Raw genomic sequence first — 20,298 nt, forward strand, 5'->3', positions numbered from 1 at the left:
CAGCCACAAGCACAGCAGACCCTGCCACATGGCAGCCTTCGTGCTCAGCACACATGCTCTGGCAGTCCTAAGGACTGCAAACTCTCTCGGTCAGCATCACACACATGTTTTTGCAGGTGGTAATTTTGCACACAGTGACTTCGGAGCCTCTATAATATCTGTCATCCAAGGTAATTTCTCCTCTATCACACAACATGAATCTCCTGCACGATCTCTCAGGCATTTGCTGATTATCCTCAGCTTTAGGACAGGACAAAGACCTTTTTGCTTTTTCAAAATGACAGCATACCAAGACTACAGCTTTCTCCCAATGCCCTGCGATGGTCTTAAAAAATGTTATCCCTAGCTTGTTTTTAAAGCTGTAGCAAGCTTTTGTTACAGCTTGAGGAGAGATCCCTGAAAAGAAATGAAGAGAGTGATTAAAGGTGCAGCTATAGTCAAAACTAATTTGTCAGCTATGGCATCCAAACACAGCCAATGGTTTCTCAGGATCCCAAGTCAACAAGCTCTGCAAACACAATGCAAAGCAACAGAAAAAACCCAGAATTTTCCTTATTCCCAAAAATGCCCTGACAAATACTGTATATGGACGCTTGTAGGACAGTATTGCATAACATTGGCTTCTTGTTGTATGGAAACTGTTCTGAAATAAAATCTTTTTTCTGGACAGAAAGTGACTGACAACTGACATCTTGAAATAAAAATTAAACTTATAAAGTACTTGAACAAAACATAGTGACCATACTTGTGAAATGAGTACATCTTAAGATTTTGCTTTCTATATTACATACATACAATTAACAACTTTATTGTCCCCAAACAAGCTTTGAGATAGTAAAAAAAAGTGGAAATCATAATCAAGCAACCAGATCAAAATCTTGCCCATACCACCAGCGGTTCACCTAGTTTTACACTTACTTTCCTAGACCTGCTTTTGCTGTTATGTTTTGGGGTTAAGTCAGATTTACTCAAGGTCAGCAAAAGCTTAGGAATTTCATCCTAAAAAGCTTGGTAAGTTTTCTGTATTCAGTGAGAAGTTAATACATATATGCGCCTAGAAGTTAATACATAGATGCGCCTATTTACCTATGAAGTTCAATGGCTTACTTTACAGAATATGTTCTATAGCTACATAATACTGCACAGAGCAGTGTCTTCAAGATTTTTTCTAAACTGTTTTGTTCCCATTTAACAATCAGCTTTTAGTATTAGATCTTTAACCACTTCTGAGTTAACATACCATCACAAATAATACCAGCAATTTTTCAGGATGTGAAGGGAGAAAAATTATCTAGAACCTTTCATTAAACCTATAAGATGAAGTAAAAAATACATTTACCTTTGCCAGAAACACCACTACATACTGTATGTTAGATTTTCAAGGATATGAAGGTTTGATCAACTGGAGTGTTTCAGCTTTAAATCAGATATTGCACAGTATTTAATGGACATAAGATACAGGAAGTCAGAAGAAAATAATTTAGTGATCTGCTCATATTTACATTTCTACAAAATTAGTGTTTTGTCACGGGTGATCAGGAGACAACGCCTTCCTGATATGCCACCAGGTAGCTGCCAAGCCTGCTGGCTTCATCAGCTTGGCCAGCTCCAACACTTTGCTTTTCCAAGGGTATGTTGTAGCCTATTATTTTTATAAATCTATGATAGACTTTTTGATGCCCAGTTTTGCCTATTTTTCGGAAGGAAAGGTTCAAACCCCAACCCCTACTAAACTCTGCCCCTTCCCCTCCACCTTTGCCCACACTACAGCATCTACACTTCTTCATCCATGTTCTTTCCTCCTTAGCTCTAGTCTTAAACATGAACAAAGAAGTTTCAAAGATGGTAGAAATATAGAACACCGTTTGAAGTTAATTCCAATCCTATGAAATTACAGATCAGACTTTGAAAATACTGAAGAGTTATTCAAACATTAGATTTTTAAAGTTCTTTAGGTGTCAAAATAACTTTAGAAGATAATGGCAAACCCCCCACTGAATCAATGAAACAGCTTCTAACAATAAAGGGTATATAAATAAGGAAAAGCATTGCCAGACTCCCCTCTTAAAACTGCATTGCACAACGGTGACACTAACGTTAAATGGACTGAGTCATAGGTGGTTTTAGAATTCAAATTGACTTAGGAGCTTTAGTCCAGCGAACGGGAAATCACAACATGCTCTAAGATATTGTCCAAGTTGTAAAAGCTGTTTGCTATTAGAAATGATTCTGTGATGGGTTCATACAAAAGACCCTGGAAAATAGCCTACAGGAAAAGACTCCAGAGACCTGGTATTACTTATAGCAAAGGCAGTCAATTAGATGTAACAGAAATACCACGGTACCATTCCAGTGGAAATGTGACAGAGAACTTCATATTCATCCAATTTTACACCTGTATTATTTTGTATTATCCTAAAGAGACAGCATATCACACAGTCCCACACTCTGTTCATTCAATCAGGACCTGTTGGTGATGATGGCAACGCTTCTTCCTCTCCTTTATGAATTTTTGTTTGTTGTTTTCTTAAAGTATTTGTACAAATAGCAGAATTAATAAAAATTGGTCTAAACCAAAATTCTAACTCACAGTTGGAATTCCAGTGTCTAACAAAAGGAATCTTCCACTTGAAACCTTCCTGCATTTGGGGGCAGAACATCTCATCCAAGAGATTCCTCTGTGTCTATTAGGAGTTGAGCTCTTGCTCTCTCAACAAGCACTCTTTTTGACCTGGCTCTTTATTTTCATAGAATTCTCAGAAATCTATTATCTTTGAAATGTCAATGTCCTTGTAAAGACTAGTTGAAATTTGAGAGCTATTCAGGCAAGAGGGGGAACAGTTGCACTATATTTGCATACCTTAAAACCCTAAGCTTTAAAAAGAAAAAAAACCCCTCACAACATTTTACTATGGGCTAAGAAGTATATGCAAAACACATATGTATACAGCTAGGTGCAAAGGATATTTGTATCAATGAATAAAAGTTTCTGTATGACACAGGAAGCAAGTCAGGAAAGCAGGTAACTTCAAAATGTAGGGCAGAAAACATTTCTGAAATCTATTTCTTCTGATAACATTTTGGCACATCCACTGATGTGGAAGGCATCTTTATGAGCATGTAATCCTATAAAATAGTCCATCCAGGGAAAAAAAATTAACCACTCTGTATGTGCCAATCTCAACTAAATGCTCAGGAAGCCCATACATGAGACCTTCCAGAGGAGGAAGGGAGAGAAGAAAGGCAGAGGAGTATCCTACAAGCATGCACTGTAAGACAACTGCAGACAGCACTTGAAATTTATAGTCATCATATAAAATCACAAAAGCTAGGATTACCATACCTTGGGAAATAAGGCTTTTGCTATCAAACAACAACAAAAAAACCCAACCCCAAAAAACATAATCATGAAGAGCAATGAGCAAGTCCATTTAAATTCATTCCTCTTCTGTCTGAGCTTCCCATTCATAAGAGACCAGTGACGAATAGTAGTTACTGGTAAACTTTAGAATAGCAAAGAGCTTCTTCCACAGCACAGATTTAAAATTAATGGTAGCACAGCACAGAGATTACAGTCTCACAAATTTAGTAACATCAACAGCATGGAAGCTGGCAGAGTTGCAAAGCACATGACAAATCAATGCCCAGGTTCCCACTCTCCTCAGAGGACAAGAAAAACCAGGCACAATGAGTTTACCGGCAGGACAGTGGTGGTGGCAGGACAGGACACTGCCTGTGCTGGCAGACCCAGGCACAGGAGAATGGAGTGAGTCTTAGAGCAGGACCCAAGTGACCTGCCTTTGATCTGTCTCTCAGACCTACCTTCTTGTCTCATTGCAAGTCATTCATTTGACCCGACCAACTCTTCTACGGCACCCTCCCTCTTAGAAAATACACTTTTCCAATCTATTTCACCAGCACTTCTGTTCAGGCATCTCACTGACTGTGAAACCCTGCAAAACATCAGGAACAAGAGTCCCTTAAACAGCTCTCCCCTCAATATTTATCTCCGATTACTCTTCTTTGCCCTGCTTGCCTTCACGGCCTTAAAGTCACATTCATTTCGACATGCTCTGATCAGTGTTTTTACATACACACACATATATACAAGATATTACAAAATGTGTTAATAATCAAGCTGGTCACTAATTCAGTTAGCATACTTTGAGCACACCAAACAAACAGATTCTGCCCTCAATATCTTGCATAAAGAACAACCCCCTCGCAGCCCTCCTTGGCCCTCACCACATGACAAGGCATAGAAAATGCAAAAGCACTCAGAAGCCAAGAACTGTCTTTTATCTCATCCCATCTTCAGATGCCTAACATCAGGTGGGGAAGGCTTTAACATATCAACTGAAAATTCATGAGATTGATGGAATAAATTATTTTGGTAGGTCAGTGTTAACTTCACTGCATGACAGATGGTTTTAACTTTTTCTTTTCCTAATTTCCAGAGCAAATTTGAGATATCAGTAGAGAAGACTTAAGTGAATTCTCTAGTTGCATTACTGTTTCTCAGAACACAGTGAAAATTTGAATAACAGTGTCCACGCATTTTCCTTCAAACAAGCAATAGATCATATTTATCCATGATATAGTGAAATCAGACCGGTCTTATTAGATATGCCCAATGTCCAGATCAATAGTGAAAACATGTTTTGCTTTCTCACAAACTGCAGAAAGCAAAAACTGAAACATGAAAATGTATGCACATTCTTCAGGGAAGTAACAGGACATAGCACCCAGGATTCTGCAGAAAACTTGGCTTACTTAGATGTGAGTCAAATTTGGCTTACTTAGATGCGAGTCACAATTACACCTGTAGCTCAGGCATTTCATCCTACTATCTAGGTAGTATCTCACTAGTTGCTTGTCCTCGCCATGCTGAATCCCTACTCGAGTCTGCCTCCTAACTGCACAGAACAGCTTGCAGCCTAGCACTGCTGTTTCCTGGGGCTCCCAAGATGGTAAAGGCATTCCTGCCGAGCTCTAACAAGCAGAGTCAATGTGGCCTCGAAGTCCTGATCAAAACAGAACACACTGAATTACATTTGCCCGTTAAGATACAAACTCCTATATTCAGAATAAAATACGTACTACTTAAAATTAAGGCCTATATTCTAGAGCAATGGGAAAAAAAAACCCAACAAAACTCATATTTTTAGTATAATGTCAGTAAGCATGGAGCTGCTTGCACTGAAGAGTAAAAAAAGATACCTGGAGGATATGTACAGTGTAATGTTAACGTGAGTTTAAAAAAAAGGAAGAAAAATAGATAAACATTGGATTTCCATTCACTCCTATAATTCTGTGGGGTTTTAAGAAATGCCTGTTCTCCAGTGCCCCAGCTATCATATACTGCTCAAGTTCTGCACGTAGGCAACCAGCCGAAGCGTTACAGGAAACACCCACACCAAGAGAGTTTATCACTGACCATGAAAGTTCCTCCAATAGCTGCATGAAGGTCCACCTCTCTAAGGTTTCCCTTTTTTGTCCTTCCACCCAAACTTCAAAAGCTCACTTTCATACCATCAGTCAAGTGAGAGCTTTGTGCGTCAAATGAGGTAACAAAAAGTGTATTACCAAGGACAAGTACTCAGCTTTATCTTCACACTTTTAACTTCAGTTTATGAAGATATTCCAGGGATATAAGCATCTTCAGAATTTTTCCAGGTACCCAAGTGATTATTCCTCTAAATAGTGCAAGAAAGTGAACAAAAGTATCTCTGATTTAACTTTTACCTTAAGTTTGTTTTTAAATTACAAGATTGGAGAGAACTAGTCATTAGCTTTTAATGACTTAAGAGCAGCTAAACTATGTTAGGTAGAATTTTAGGATATTTACCTATAGTGAAAATACTAAGTAATCATGATAGCAAAAATTGATCCAAAGTTGCATTTTATTCCTGGATTTTGCTCTGTCCAAACATTACTGTCAAGGAAGTCAAGAGAGTTCTTCTGCCTTTACAACTGGACAATTAAGTTTAAGAGGTATAGCTATTTTCCACACCTAGTCACCAAAAGTGTTAACCAGAAGCAAACAGAAAAACAACCTAATGTCAGGTTCTATTCTATGAACAAAGAACCCTGGAACAACAGGCTAATGAGACATTTCTGAAAGTAATCTAGATGTTAACATTCCTGCAACAGCCCTTACACACAGTAAACTAAGCTAAGCTGCATCTGGAATAAGAAACAGGCAGGCAATGGTCTAAAAATACTCATGTCCCTCCATTCTACAGCATGGAAAAGCAACTTTGCCACACTTGCAACACAAACGGAAATGTGAGGAACGAAGCCTCCACAGCACAACGTAGCAAAGGAAGAAATAATGTCATTCATACCTGCTAGAAAAAAAGTTTAGAAAGGTCCAACAGCAATTGATAACCAGGTTTTCTTTTTAATTCCTCTAGTTACTTGATAATCTCTATATAGAGGCCATCCTTCCTTTGCAATTTACATCTAAATCTCCCATGCAATGGAGCTGTGTGTCAGTCAGATTACTCTTACAGAACTCACGCAAATATTTTAAGGGAAAACATAAAGCAGCTTAACTGTTCAGCTTGAACTTCTACGGTTACTTAGCACAGCATTTCAATACACAGTTGTACAACAAGTTACAGTTTACTGCCCTCTGCACCACCAGTTTTCTCAAGTTTAAATAAATAGACATTTGCTAGACGTGGTCTTCATGGACGGTTATCTGTAGTCTTCAGAACCATTACAAGACCTAAAGTTTTAAGGAAAAAGAAGATAAAAGAAAGAAAGAAAACACCTATACCAGCAGAACAAGCATAGTTCTCCAAATACAGAAGCAGAGAGAGTGAGAGCACAAAGTTGCTCTGGGATCCAGAGATGGTCCTGGTGAGCCAGGACTCCGTGCTCTGCTTTACAAGCAGGCCCAGCAGCTCTCTCCTTTCCAGGGGCATGGAGGAGGAGGAGGAAGGCTCCAGTCAGGACACGATTTTCAATCTATTGCAATCTCCAGAATGCAAGCCTATTCCCATGCTGCATGTTTTCCTTGTCACATTTCACAGACACCCTTCAAATTTGTTTGTGGACTCTTTGAGATCTAAAGTCCAGTAGTTTCCTTTACAAAATAATTTTCAGTTTGTGAGAAGGGCTGTTAATGCCACTCACAAATAACTAATTAGACTGATTGAAGCTGACTACACAAGGTGAGAATTAAGCCAAATTAGATGGGGCCACTTAGGTGCTGTCGCTGAGGCACAGATGGGGAAAAACAGCACCCTGCAAGCGCGTGAAGACTCTTAGATGTTAATCATACTGTTTGGTGCGATATAAGGGTCATAAGACAGCAGTGGTAGACCTGCCACCCAGAGTAGCACATTCAAACAACTGACAAACTGAAACTCCTTGCTTTGTCCCAACATGAAAGCATGAGACTGTCCAAAAATCAACACCCTCCGTTCCAAAGTTTGGTTAGATCAATTTAGTTGCTGTAATGAAAATCCTTCAGCAGCCATAGCAAGTATCACTGTGCACAGCTAGCACAGCAAGAAGGAACCAAGAACAGAGGATGGGCACTAGGACATACAGTCATGCAGAGCACTGAAATAATAGAGTGGCAATCCTACAACAGCCTAAGTTCCATAAAACAGAGCAGAGTTCAATAAACAATGTAAACACAGTATTTTCTAATTTGACCTTCAGTGTGATTTTGTGCGCTCCATCAAATCTCTACACTGCCTATGACAAGAATTTCTGTTCTGGTGGCTGTATTCCACGGGTATGAGGCAACAGAGACAAAGCTGGGGCATCTGACAATAGAGACAGATGAGAATTTTGGAACCTAAAAAGGAATAGAAAAGACGAAATCATAGAATCAATTCATCCTGTGTTTCCACCAAAATAATCAGCAATTATATGGTAAACAGTGATAGTATTTAAAAATTAGTATTTTTAGATAATGTTAAGTTGAACTGCTGTTTTTCCAATCATCTTTGACTTTGAGAGACAACACTCAACTAATACTAGTCATAATTTTGCTACTCTAAAGACTAGCTCTCTCAGCAGCTTTTTCACAACAGAAAAACCAAGGAATATCTCTCTTCCTTGTTTATTATAAGACACTTGGAATTTGTCTCAAACAATATTTCTGTAGCGAAAGAAGGGTTCCTCACTTGGCATCACAATCTTTAGCAACCCCTCCTTGTAGTGCTTCTTACCAGTTTTCTTTCACGACCCTCCTTATTGGCTTTAAATTTCCATTTTGCTTCCTTGTAGGTCTTCATACAGAAATTATCACAGCTCCTTACCACTTCTCACCCCATCAACCAAGTCCACCTCACCTTTTTCTGCATCTCCAAGTTACTAATTTTGACATGTCTTCTACATGTGAAAATGCTTCTTATTTAGCAGGCCTGGCACTTGTCATTCCTTTCATTTCCAGCTTAAAACCCACAAACCCCTTATTTAACATTAAGAAGTTGTCAGTTAACAGTCAGTTTTGACAGCTTTTACACTTAAACCTCAGAAATAAACACTTTGACATAAATCATTAGCACAACCTGCACGGTGACCACAGACACCTCAAAGCTGAAGTCATGCTTCCACCAGCACTGGTGAAAGTATCAGAACTTACATATGGAGCAAGCAGAATGAACGAGGCTGAATAAACACACATTTCATCACTATCACCACCAACTGATCTTCAAACAATTTGCAATCCCGTCCAGACTGCTACAGCTGCATGCTAAGTTTCAAAAAGAATCACTGGTCCACATCACAAGATGAGAATTGGATTATTTCATTTGAATCAAGGAACTGAATTAGACTCCTAGAAAGGTAAACAAATTAATTTTATATTCATAAGTAACAAATCAATTTGAATCATCCCACTGAGCACTGCAGAAACTATACAGCCTCTTTAATTCAAGTTGAGCATGCCATTACCATGCCAGCAAGTCCCTCCCTTCTGATAACTTACAGCCTACTAAACACTATTGAATTTTGGAAGCAGTGGTTGCGTCTATATTGAGCTGTAACTGGAAGCAACAGAACTCAACTCTCCTTGATTGTTCACAACGCACATATGCCAAACATTCTGAGACTCCTCCTAAGGCAGGACACCCAAATACTGCTCCTGACAGGCCTCCAGCGCAGTTTGCTCATCAGATCACTGAAGGCATTCCTAGGACAGCTACAAATCCTGCTTGCCCCAGTGACGCCCCTTGCGCTGGCAGGCAACTTCCCACCATAATGGTGAGATTCACAACACGCATACAGGGCACCATCAGTTTTTAAATATACCAGTATGACCACACTGTGTCTGGAGCAAACAGTGCACTGCACAGCCCACTACAGAGGCCGACAAGGGAATAGGTAGGTACACACGTCTGCCTAGTAAATGTCAGCCAAGGGATGCCAAGTGCTGTGCCCATGGGGATGGGCCCCAACAGCTGGAAAGGAACAGCCATACCTGCACTAGGCTGTCTCACTGATAAGCGGCTCATAGGGAAGATGACCGTGCTGGAAACACAGTGGCTGCATCAGTACTACCCTTGGGTATTGCTAACCAAATAACGTAAAGAAATATTTCTTCACTGATGGCTCATGCACTTGCTTTGATTGTGCTGGTGGAGGCTGGTAAAGACAAAGTATTATGCATTAGTTGTCCTAGAACTAGATTATCAACCACTTTTCAAAGCATACTGCAAAATATAGCTTATACTGCAGAAAGGCACCTACAGTGACAGTAGTTCTAACCCCAAGATAGCAGGAAGGTATCAGGGCTTTACGCAGATGGAAGTTACTTTACTTGGCGGAAGTGTAATTACAGGGAAAAAGATCAGAACTCAGGAAACTGCTTGGCATTTTGACAAACTGAGCCACAAAATGCACACCATACAGTTTGTGCAGAAGTGTTGGCTCAGTTGCCTGTGTGACAGTTAAAGCTGGAATTTTCTTACCTATTTCACACGGAATTGGAACAGCCTACATTAGAGGCCTATACTTAATAGTTCAATAAAAATATTCAAGCAATAAATACATGCCACTGCAGTTAGGAAGCGTCTAATCAAAGACCAGGAACCAGTGCTTGGTAAGAGCTAGTTAGTTATTTCAGTATGACTTTTTTTTAGAAACAGAACAATTTTCCTTACATGGTACCTGAATGAACTGGAATGCATTCAAAACCTATGTACAAACCAAGAACTAGAAAAGCCTCCCTCACCCACTCCTTTGCATAAATATCAGGATAGATATTAAATTTAAGAAGCTAAGCCCTAGTGTTTTCTGTATGCATGAAATAAACAGTGGCCAGAAACAAGCAAGTTTATTAGCTACTTACAGAACACTTGCATTGCAAAGTCAGTTTTAGAGAAAGCTGTATTTAAAAACATCTTACTCATGTATGCTAAACGTGGTACAGTCTTCCCAAACTGGAGCACTGAGGTGCTCACATTTACTTCCAAAAGAGGCTTAACTGAAGCATCAAATACAAGTCTGTTTAGCAGAAACTGCCATTTCCCATTCTCTAACAGGTTTTGTGTTTAGAAACAGAATACATACTACGATATAGGACTGCTTAACCTAGTCAATAGAATGCCATGACTAATACCATACTTAACTGCAAAAAAATCTCAGTGTTTACAAGCAAATAAAGAGGAATGGTTCTTCAAGAAGATGATTTAGAGCAAAGTTTTGTATCTGCCAGTTAAAAGTTTAAAGCATCACTTTTAATCATTACTTAATCTGCTCTGTGTGAAGTTTGATCACAACAACTAATTTCCCAAACCTCTAGCATACAAGCATATTAGTTTATAAGCATAATGGTATCTGAAACCAGAATCCTTGTCTTTTTTCTTTTTTCTAATGGCCTCCATTAAGGTGTCAGGTGACATAAGCAGGTCACCATGACTGTCAAGTTTCAATGAAGAAGGTTAACTGCTATTGTGCCGCTCTGGTCAGGGATACTTCTTGTTCAATACAAGCTTCTCACAGAAGAATACTAGCCGCATTTTTCAAACGTGAAAGACAAAATTTCACTTCATGATGACAACCAGCGATGCTAATCATAAACTGTATGCTATCATCAAGTTCTTAACAGTAGCACACAGTCAGGTACTTTGCTGCAAAACTGGTATTCATATGAGGCAGCATTCAATGATCTGTTTTTCCAAAAATCAGTTAATTTACCCACAGTCTAAAATCATCATTCTATCCCTTGCAATGTTTCTCCTCTACAATGAGGAAGCTAGCAAGACTTGTAGAGGGTGAAGACAAAAGTCTGTATCTTAATAACTGGGTAAATTCCACCCATATTCTTCCTGAGGGACTTCAGAAAAGTATTACATGCAAGTTGCAAATCATCAAGTCAGCAACTTTTAGGGTCTAAATAGACTCATTAGGATTTGTCCAGAGCGATATAGGACATCAAATTAAACTTCTGTGCCAGGTTCCCACTACATACATAGCTTTTTCCAAGGCTGTAGAACTGCTTGAATGGTTGGATTTTGTAAAACCACTTTGAACTTGAACATGGTGTTGGCAGTTAATATTCTTCCTTAACAGAATCCTCCTGCCAGGGCATTCAACTATTCTTTTCCAAATTATTCCAGAAACATGCGCAACATCCTACACATATTGCTCTAAGTGACAACAAAGTCCTCTGAATTCGCAAAGTCTTGAGTTCTACAAAAACAATAGCCAGTGGCAGACGTAGCAAGATAACAAGACAAGCAAGAACGTGGAACAGAAGGTAACCTATACAAGATCTAACTTGCGTCCTATCTGTAAAGGCTGAGTTAGCACAAGTGATTGGAGGATTACCATGTCCATCTCTGAGCACTTAAGAGCAGCAGTATTCTTTAAATCTAGCTTTTAAGGTTGTTACTAAGGAGCAGAAGAGAAGGACTCTTTAAATATATTTTCATGCTAAGTAAAATTGTTCTTTGGAAGAACAGTTGGGGAAATAGCAGATCGTTTTCCTTTGTCTAAGAACTTCGCTCAAGAATAGTATTAATTCTCAAATCCTGCTAATGATAAAAGTAAGTTGCAGATGTTACAGAAAAGGCCCCTATAATGCCCTTAATCCATCCCAGTAATAGAACTATTCTAGCTTTTGTTCCAACCTGATTTTAAAAATTCATAATTAATGTAGACAAAAAAGGGAGGATTTTTTTAAGAGATGTATCTCACATTTAAGGTCACCAAATACAGTAAAAATCTCAGATCTTGAGTGGCCCATTGAGATCCATTGTCAGAGACACGAGCACCATTTGCATTCAGATGTGAGGTAACTTAGGAAATCTACACAGTTCAGTGCTCGTGCTTCACAGAAATCCCATCAAAATGGATCATTACTTAACCATGTGCTTCAGTGCCTGTGTCTTTTTTCCAGACTGTGCATAGTCAGACATGCTGTCATCTGAGCTGTGCAGTGCTTCTGAAGAACCAAGCCTACCTAGGACTCAAATCAGCAGGACAACACCTATTCCCAAGCATAGCCAATCATTTCCTGGGAGGAACCCAGTTCTTATATATATCTAGACGCAGAGAGCTCTGGATGCCAGGTAGTGGGCTTGCTAAAGCAGACACAGGAAATCCTTCTATGTTTTGTAGAAGAATAAAAATATTGACATGGGAGTGACATATACTTGAAAATGGCTGTTGAAAGTGCCTGTTGAAAAAGCACTTGGAAATCAGTATCCAGAAGCTGAAAGTAAGTTAATACAAGAGAAATTGTTCCTGTCTAATTGCAGGTTAACTCTTTAGCCATACACAAGTCAGTGAAAAATAGGGCTAGTGCAAAAGCACAGGCGTTCCAGTTTCAAAGTCAATTGGCCAAATAGCTGCTTAGGACCTCAATTACTGCACGCAACCATTTGACAACAGAGCTACACAGTATATATTTTTCCATATGCTTATTTTTGTTGGCATGGAAAACACCTTCATACCCTAAGAAGCCCTGACACAGCTGCACGCTCCTCAGTAAGTCATGTGTTTGGAGAAACCAGTGTTTTCTCCCATGTCACACAGCACATTCTTTTACATTTTTTGTACAGACAAGCCAGGGCTAGCAGACTGCTGGAAATGAACAGGCACAAGAAATAGGAATTGTGAGAATACATGTCAAAGATGATTTATTTCACCAATACTTCACTGTAAAGTGTTGACCATTTAAAGCTCATTCTTCAGTTTTCAAAACTCAAGGAAGATCCCATTATATGTCCTGTTAGAAGAACAGCTTCAAGATTAACTATGGATTCAAGACTATAGCATACTATTTACAGAATAAGTCATCTAAAAGCATTTAAAAACCCCAAATTCTAAACAGCAACAATTTTATTTATCATGTTTTTTACTACGAAAGACACTATGGGAAGGGGAAAAAAATGTCATTTCTCAAGAAGCTGAGACTCAACCTAGTGGACACTGTCAAAAACCCCCAACTTTTCACACTTCAGCTTCAAAACTGAAGAGCAAACTTGGACAGTAATAGCTCTGCGTCTGGATCATTTTGAACACTTCCCACCAGAATAAACAGACGCTGCTGTAGCAAAAGGTAAGTCCATCCCACCTATAATGTCAAGTCCCTTGTGCCAATCCCTGTACTGGTACAGCTGTGCAGTCAGCTAGATTACAGTACTGATGTGGCTCACTGCACAAATGTTTCTGCTGCAGCAGACAACAGGAAAAAGCAGCCCCTTCTTCTGTTGTTCCCACTTTTTGATGGCAAGCTCAGTGACAACTTAACGATCAAGATGCTGACAAAGAATACAGTCGTAAAGATTGACAAAAAGGTGCCTGTGAATCATTTGCATGTATATGGAGGAAGAAGAAAAACCTGAGAAGAACTATGTATTTCAAGATCTTCCCTCTTTATTCAGGTAAAAGCCGTTAGTCAAAAGGAGTGATGCAGACTGCTTAAGTTACCTAACCTGATACCTGTAGCTAAAAAAGAAAAATCATGACTAGATACTGGAAATGTCAATACATGCTTGTATCTGGCAATCCAGCATCATCTATTGCATGTTTAAACAGCGTCTCCCTGGACTAATTTTTTTAATGATGACTGACATTCACCACTACTTGCCACCAGAGAAGCGTGTCAGAATGCAGTGTGTTGCCAGAAGCATATTTGTGATGCAGTTCCAGAAAATCAATACAGTATTCAACCACTGTGCTGTTACTTTGCAGAATGAAGCAGACATTAATACCACTACCGGAGCTCTGTGTAGATAAAACAGAGCCCAACACTGCATGGTGCAAGGCTCAGGTGGCATAAAACCACAGGTCCCTCTAGGCTCCTCTCCCCTCTAACCTCCCTGTCCTGAATACAATACTGACTTTGGTGGATCTCACATGGCCCAGTCTTGGAAAAAATAAAAACTAAAATACTCACAACAGAATGGGGAAAAGAAACCTGTTACCAAAATTAGATCTACAAGCAGTCTTTTTCATAGCACAATGCTTCCACACCCATTGCACCTTACCTTTAAGACTGAATACATCTGAAAAAGCCTTGCAGGGAGAACAGTATGAAACCCTGAACTAGAAAGCATGCTCTTGCAAATTTTTTTTTTTTTTTTGCAGAAGGCTTTCACCCAAGTAGGGCTTTTAAATACATACTTCAATCTAACATGGTATCTTAAAAAAACCCAAACAAACAAACAAACAAAAAAACCCCATAGAGATGGATTGAGTACTCCAATTTTTGTTTTCACTTTGAATAATACAGGATACTTTGTGCCTTTGTTCATTGCTACAGTTTCCTGTTACTAAGACTATAACCATACACTTGGGAAGCCCGAGATTTTTCTCAGGTGCAGGACTGTCTCAGATACAAAGAGCACATTGTTCAAACACAAGCACACTTAATGTCTGTTTGCATATATATACATATACTCATGTGAGTTCCATTCCAGATCTGGTCTCAGCCTCACTGGGTATCTCTACACCACACCTGCTCCCTTGCTAAGCACCTCTTAGACTATAACTTCTGGACTAGAAGAGGCATCAGCTCTTGGTACTTAATTTAGGCCTCAACAGCTTCAAAATTAAAGATATTTAAAAGAGTAGAAGAACTAAGTTTCTAATCTGTATAAAGTGTTTGCATTGTTTAGATGGTAACTGATCTGGAATACACTGCAAAACCATAGGCTCAGCTAAAATGATGTCCCAGGCACCTATACAATGAGAAACTACTAGTAAATCAGTGTTACTTCACAAGGTAATGCTCTTCTCTTGGTAGTACTCTAACGCGTAGACATAGACTTGGAAAGCTATGATTTAAAGAGTGATCAGCTAAGAGCTTTAAATCAAATTACAGTCTTAAGAGGCAATCATAAAGAATAAATGTTTTCCAACAAAATTCCCATGAAAGCAGTATCTGAATTCTACTTATTACTTTTACTAACTAGCAGGCAGAAACACTCTAATGCCAGTTAGGTGTCATTGCCTCCCCCAATTAGAAGTGCTGGCCTATTACAGTATTTCAAGCTATTGCAATCTCTATGCTTCAAGACTGCATATTTCCTCAAGTATTGGCTCGACATCTGGTTACAAGTCCTGCAAAGATTAACAGGAATTGTGGTAGGGCAAGCACTGGGAGAGAGAAATCACAAGAACACACACACACAAAGCATTTATCTGATGTTTGCTTGAGACACTGAGAATAAAAATATCATCAACATGATGAATGTGAAGGACTTAAATGTTTGTTTTCAGCAGAACTAGGATTTCACCCAAAGAGCTGGTCTATATAATGTTTATAATGCATGGAAATAAACAGATCAATCGCAACCTTAAGGCATCACAAATACCTTCACTAGATCAGCACGGAAATCATCCCCCATGGTGTTCAGGACACTCACTTATGTGTTGCCAGGCTGGAAGAGCTGATTTAGATTTCTCATGCTTATTTCATGGTCATAAAACTACTGTGACAGAAGACAATTTAAGCATGGTAGAGGTCTCCACACATTGTTGCCTGACAAAGTAGTTCATTAACAATTTCAGGCTGATTTACATACAGTCCACCTGTCTAGGTATTTATACCTTACTAATTTTTTTTCAGATAATCAAGTTTTGTGGGTGTTATCTATAGTAAGTGATGTTGATCTAGTTTTGTTACACTCTCCACACTGCTACGGAAGACAGCATAAACTACTTTGCTGCCATTGCTTTCACACAATAAGCATCTCATTTTACCCCTGAGACAGTAAGATGGCCAGGAACTGCAGTAACACTGAACTACTGCCAAGAAGCGGTACCTTCTGCTCTATTATCTGCAATATTTCTGTGTCAGAGTAGCACAGCTGATGGAACTGTTGCTAAGACGAAGTTTTGGGAAAGGTATCACTAAGCCTTGTGGGAGGGAAAAAGACAGGTTAAAGAACCTGAGTCAGGTCAAATTCAACAGTCAACAATGCTTCTGGCTCCTAACAGCTCTATAATGTCCATGTCTTGTTACCCAGCTAGAGAAAGGAAAGTGAAAAGTTTAAGGACAAGACCGTGGTTTGGAAACACCTAAAAAAGCAAGTCAACAGGCAGCAAACCAAAACCATTTTCCACAGCAAGATTTGTCTATCCTGTATGTTCAAGCAGTATAGGCTTTCACATATTTTTAGATTTTAAAGCTTCAAATGGGCTTTGTAAAAACTATTACATCCTGCAGTTTAGAATTAGCATGATTTTTCAATTCCCCTACAACTATAGTATCCTCTCCTCAAAATGGGACCCTGCATTCCTAGTGCTTTAAAGAAATGCATTTGACTAACTCCCCATGCTTCAAAAAGGGTAAGAGCTGGGAGTGGATCAACCAGCAACAGACATATTCCTGACTGCCAAATATTAAATACTTATTTCTATGCAACTACAATGCTAATAAGTACATCCTAAAATACTCTTCTTCCACAATGTTATCCAGCCAACTTAAGAACCCTAGTATTCTGCTATCTCAAACTGACACATATCATAACCACCTTTATGAAGATAACATACTAAATATAGTCCAACAAAAGTGAAGAAAAGCTGAAGTCTTTATAAAGACACCTTGATTAACGTGACATGACAGAGACAAGCACATCTTACAGAAGTTTTTACCTTGTAATTCCTTATCATTCAGCAAGAGTGAAAGGAAAAGCCAGTAAGACAAATTTGGATACTTGTCCACAGCACAGAAGGCCATAAAGGAAATTAGTTATGGAGAGACTACCCAGTAATAAACCAGGACTTAATGCAAGAGATTAAGTTTAACAGGACACCAACTTCTCACCCCTACCAGAATTCATGGCTGTGAAGCTTCCGTACCATGTCTGGCAAGAAGTGCATTCATTTCAGCCTAAGTAATGACTGCATCACAGTTCACAAATACCAACCTCTAACCCCCCTGCCCCCACCTAAAAGTAAAAGCAGTACCAATGACCACTAAAATATGGTGATGGTTTGCAGCTTTAACATGGAATTTACCTGGTCGATGTATACAATAATCTAGGCTACCAATATACATCCTGAGTATGTTTACTTAAGATCTATTTCTTGGGGCTTTTTAATGTAATCAAACACCTCTGCTCAAGGAAGACTGATTGTGCAATACTGACAAATGCTGTATTTCTCAATACTGGGAATACAAGAGAGACGTGTTATGAACTAGGACAGAACATACTGAGGTCATCTTATTTACAGAAAAATCCATGTTCTCCTATTAAAGAACACTGTATTCTGTGTGGTCAGCCCAACAGAAGAGCCTGCACAAATAAATGGTTGTATCACTCAACACTGACTATTGATAAGAACTTGTCTTTATGCAACAGGGATGAGGAACTAGGAGAGGAGAGACAGACCGGCAGGCAGAGAAGCAGGAGTGGGCATCCTATGTGCCTGGCGTATACAATTCCCAGGGCCCGATTCATTTACCTTCTCCCATGAGGTGAGAGACACCCAGAGACATATGGGATACAGCACTAAGAAGAGCATCTCCTGAACTACTGTACCCTCTAGACAATTCTCCAATTTCAAATTTCTCAAAATAAATATTTAACAGCAGCACTGGCCCAGAGACCTGTCACCCACAGCTTGGTATCCCCCACATACACAGCGCCTAACTACCTGGGTTGCCTTATGGTATTCAATGCACCAAGCAGACTGAACTACACTGGCAGAACAGTGAATTCTTCACTGTAACAAATGAGACTAAGAAAACCACTGCTGGTTTGCAAGCCAATTCCTCTCCCCCATCTCAAGTCTTCTGTGTTCTGACCATTGGAATAGGTAAACTCTCCACCAGCCAGGTACTACAAGCTCACTGTACAAGCTTATGCAGGATAGTGGTACCCATTAAACGCTGAATATAGTACACAGACCCTCGTGTGGCAAGGTACATGGATTATTGACCATTTTGCAACTTGCTTCTGGAGCACTCAATTTTAAGATTTTAGTAGAGTATCAGAAGACTATTTTTACAACTGCAATGTTAACAGTCAAGTACACCTTGGTCTAGAAACGCTCCGAAATCCATGGGCAACTGCATTTAGATGTTAATACAAAACAGCTACTGAATCAAGGCCTCTGCTCTGAACACTAGCAAATGCCTGATGCTTAACACAGACCCACAAAGTTGGTGCAGGCCCTGGCTTGGAAGTGTTCGCTCACATTTAAAGAGCGGGGAGCTTACCAGTAACACTTACCTACATTTCTGTTTTTGTCCACCTTGTTAGAAGATGGTCTACAAAGGAACTCTATATTGCAACACCCCAATGTGTACTATCTAAAGAGTCTTCAAAATCTTTGCCAGCAAGTTTCATCTTCTTAACCTCAATGTGCCAAGATACTACTTGAGTCATCACACCAACAACTCCAGTATTTAGAATTATTTCAACTCCCTCTACAGAAATGGATTTGTACTGTTCGTTGAGAAACTATGACACTAAAACACCAGCAACACTGGAGCTGATGAAATGGGGGAGTCTTTTTGTTTGTTTGTTTAATTCAAGTTTTTGTTTTCAGAAATGCTCAATTTAATTCCAGAGAAAGAATGTTTACTCCTCTTCAACAGTTCTCTGTATTTATAATGATATGCTTAACTGACGTACCTACAAACACTATGCTGATTTTAAACGAGAGGCTTTCCATTATTTGAATTTTAAAAGCCACGTAATTCTGTATCTGCTTAGCAGTTGCAAGAACGTATCCCCAAAACATTGTAATATCATTTAGCCTTATAGCAGGTTTTCGAAACACATTATCACTTTCTTGAATATGTAGATAGCTGCAAGCTTGGGTTTATTCTGTTTGGATTTTTTTTTTTTTTAATGGAAGGGAAGACAACAGGAGAATAAAAGCTAGCCTAAGAAGTCATTCCTTCCTACATCTTGTACCACGAACCCCAGTGACTAGGACAGAGCCACCCCACATGCTAGGAAGTTAATAAATTGGAGAATTCCAAGTGTCCTTAACAGGCTTGAGGAAAGATATACTTTTAGCTTCCATATTAATACACCAGTTTCACATCTGAACTCCTGAATAACCAAAATACATAGGACATGATTTGTAACTTTTATACTCTGAACTATGTCATAAAGCCTTAGAAAACCAGCATCTTGTTACTGCATTAGAAGTCTGCCTCCACCTTGCAGTCAGCCAAACGATACCAGGCTTCTGTTGCCTCTGAACACAGATGAGTCTCCATTCCACTGAGAGGCTATCACACAAGCCCGGCAATAGGGATTATTTTTTCATCTCACTATACAAATTACTAAGGATACAACTGTGGAAAGTTTTGACAGGTTATCTATGTCACTCTTTCATCCACTAATTTAGATGCAATCAGATTCGCTTTAAGGATTTTACTCCTTCTCACTCCCTTAAAGCCTCAAGCGGATGTCCCAGTTTGCCAGGGGACCTGCTGTAAAGCAGGTTTCCTTAGAGCCTCCTTCACTTTACTGGGAAATCCAGACGTTGTTTTATATCCTCTGAAGACTCCAGAAGAGTTAAAATGAGCCTTGGCAGCTCTGAAGTTTCACCCTGCCACACCGAGCTTAAAGCAGTCGTTTTCAGGACTGACCGTCCCTCAACCAGCCGGGGAGGATCTGAAAGCCAAGACGGCTCTTCCCGCGATCCGACGTGGCTACGGCGGAGGCGAACCTCTGCGGATCGCGGTGCGCCCCTCACGGAGCGCACCGCTCCTCTTCCAGCCGGCTGATGCACAGCATCGATCGCAGCAGGATTCCTGCTCCTGGCGCGCCCCGCCACCAAGACCACTCGCCTCCGTGCGCACCCACCAGCGCCCGCTCGCTCGCGCAGCCACGGCTCCCGCGGGCAGCCGCTTCC

The 20,298-nt window shown here is 39.7% G+C and overlaps 1 protein-coding gene across 1 annotated transcript in view; it reads right to left on the reverse strand.

Moving 5' to 3' along the window:
- Nucleotides 1-20,298, reverse strand: part of HOMER1 (homer homolog 1 (Drosophila)) — a 99,992-nt gene that overhangs the window by 78,899 nt on the left and 795 nt on the right. Inside the window, exon 2 of the mRNA XM_010582878.1 lies at nt 19,912-20,293. Within this exon, the coding sequence (XP_010581180.1) occupies nt 19,912-20,293 (382 nt within the window). The remainder of the gene's footprint in view (nt 1-19,911; nt 20,294-20,298) is intronic.

The sequence above is a fragment of the Haliaeetus leucocephalus genome, unplaced genomic scaffold (assembly GCF_000737465.1).
Source record: "Haliaeetus leucocephalus isolate CR32 unplaced genomic scaffold, Haliaeetus_leucocephalus-4.0 Scaffold849, whole genome shotgun sequence".
Classification (NCBI taxonomy): Eukaryota; Metazoa; Chordata; class Aves; order Accipitriformes; family Accipitridae; genus Haliaeetus; species Haliaeetus leucocephalus.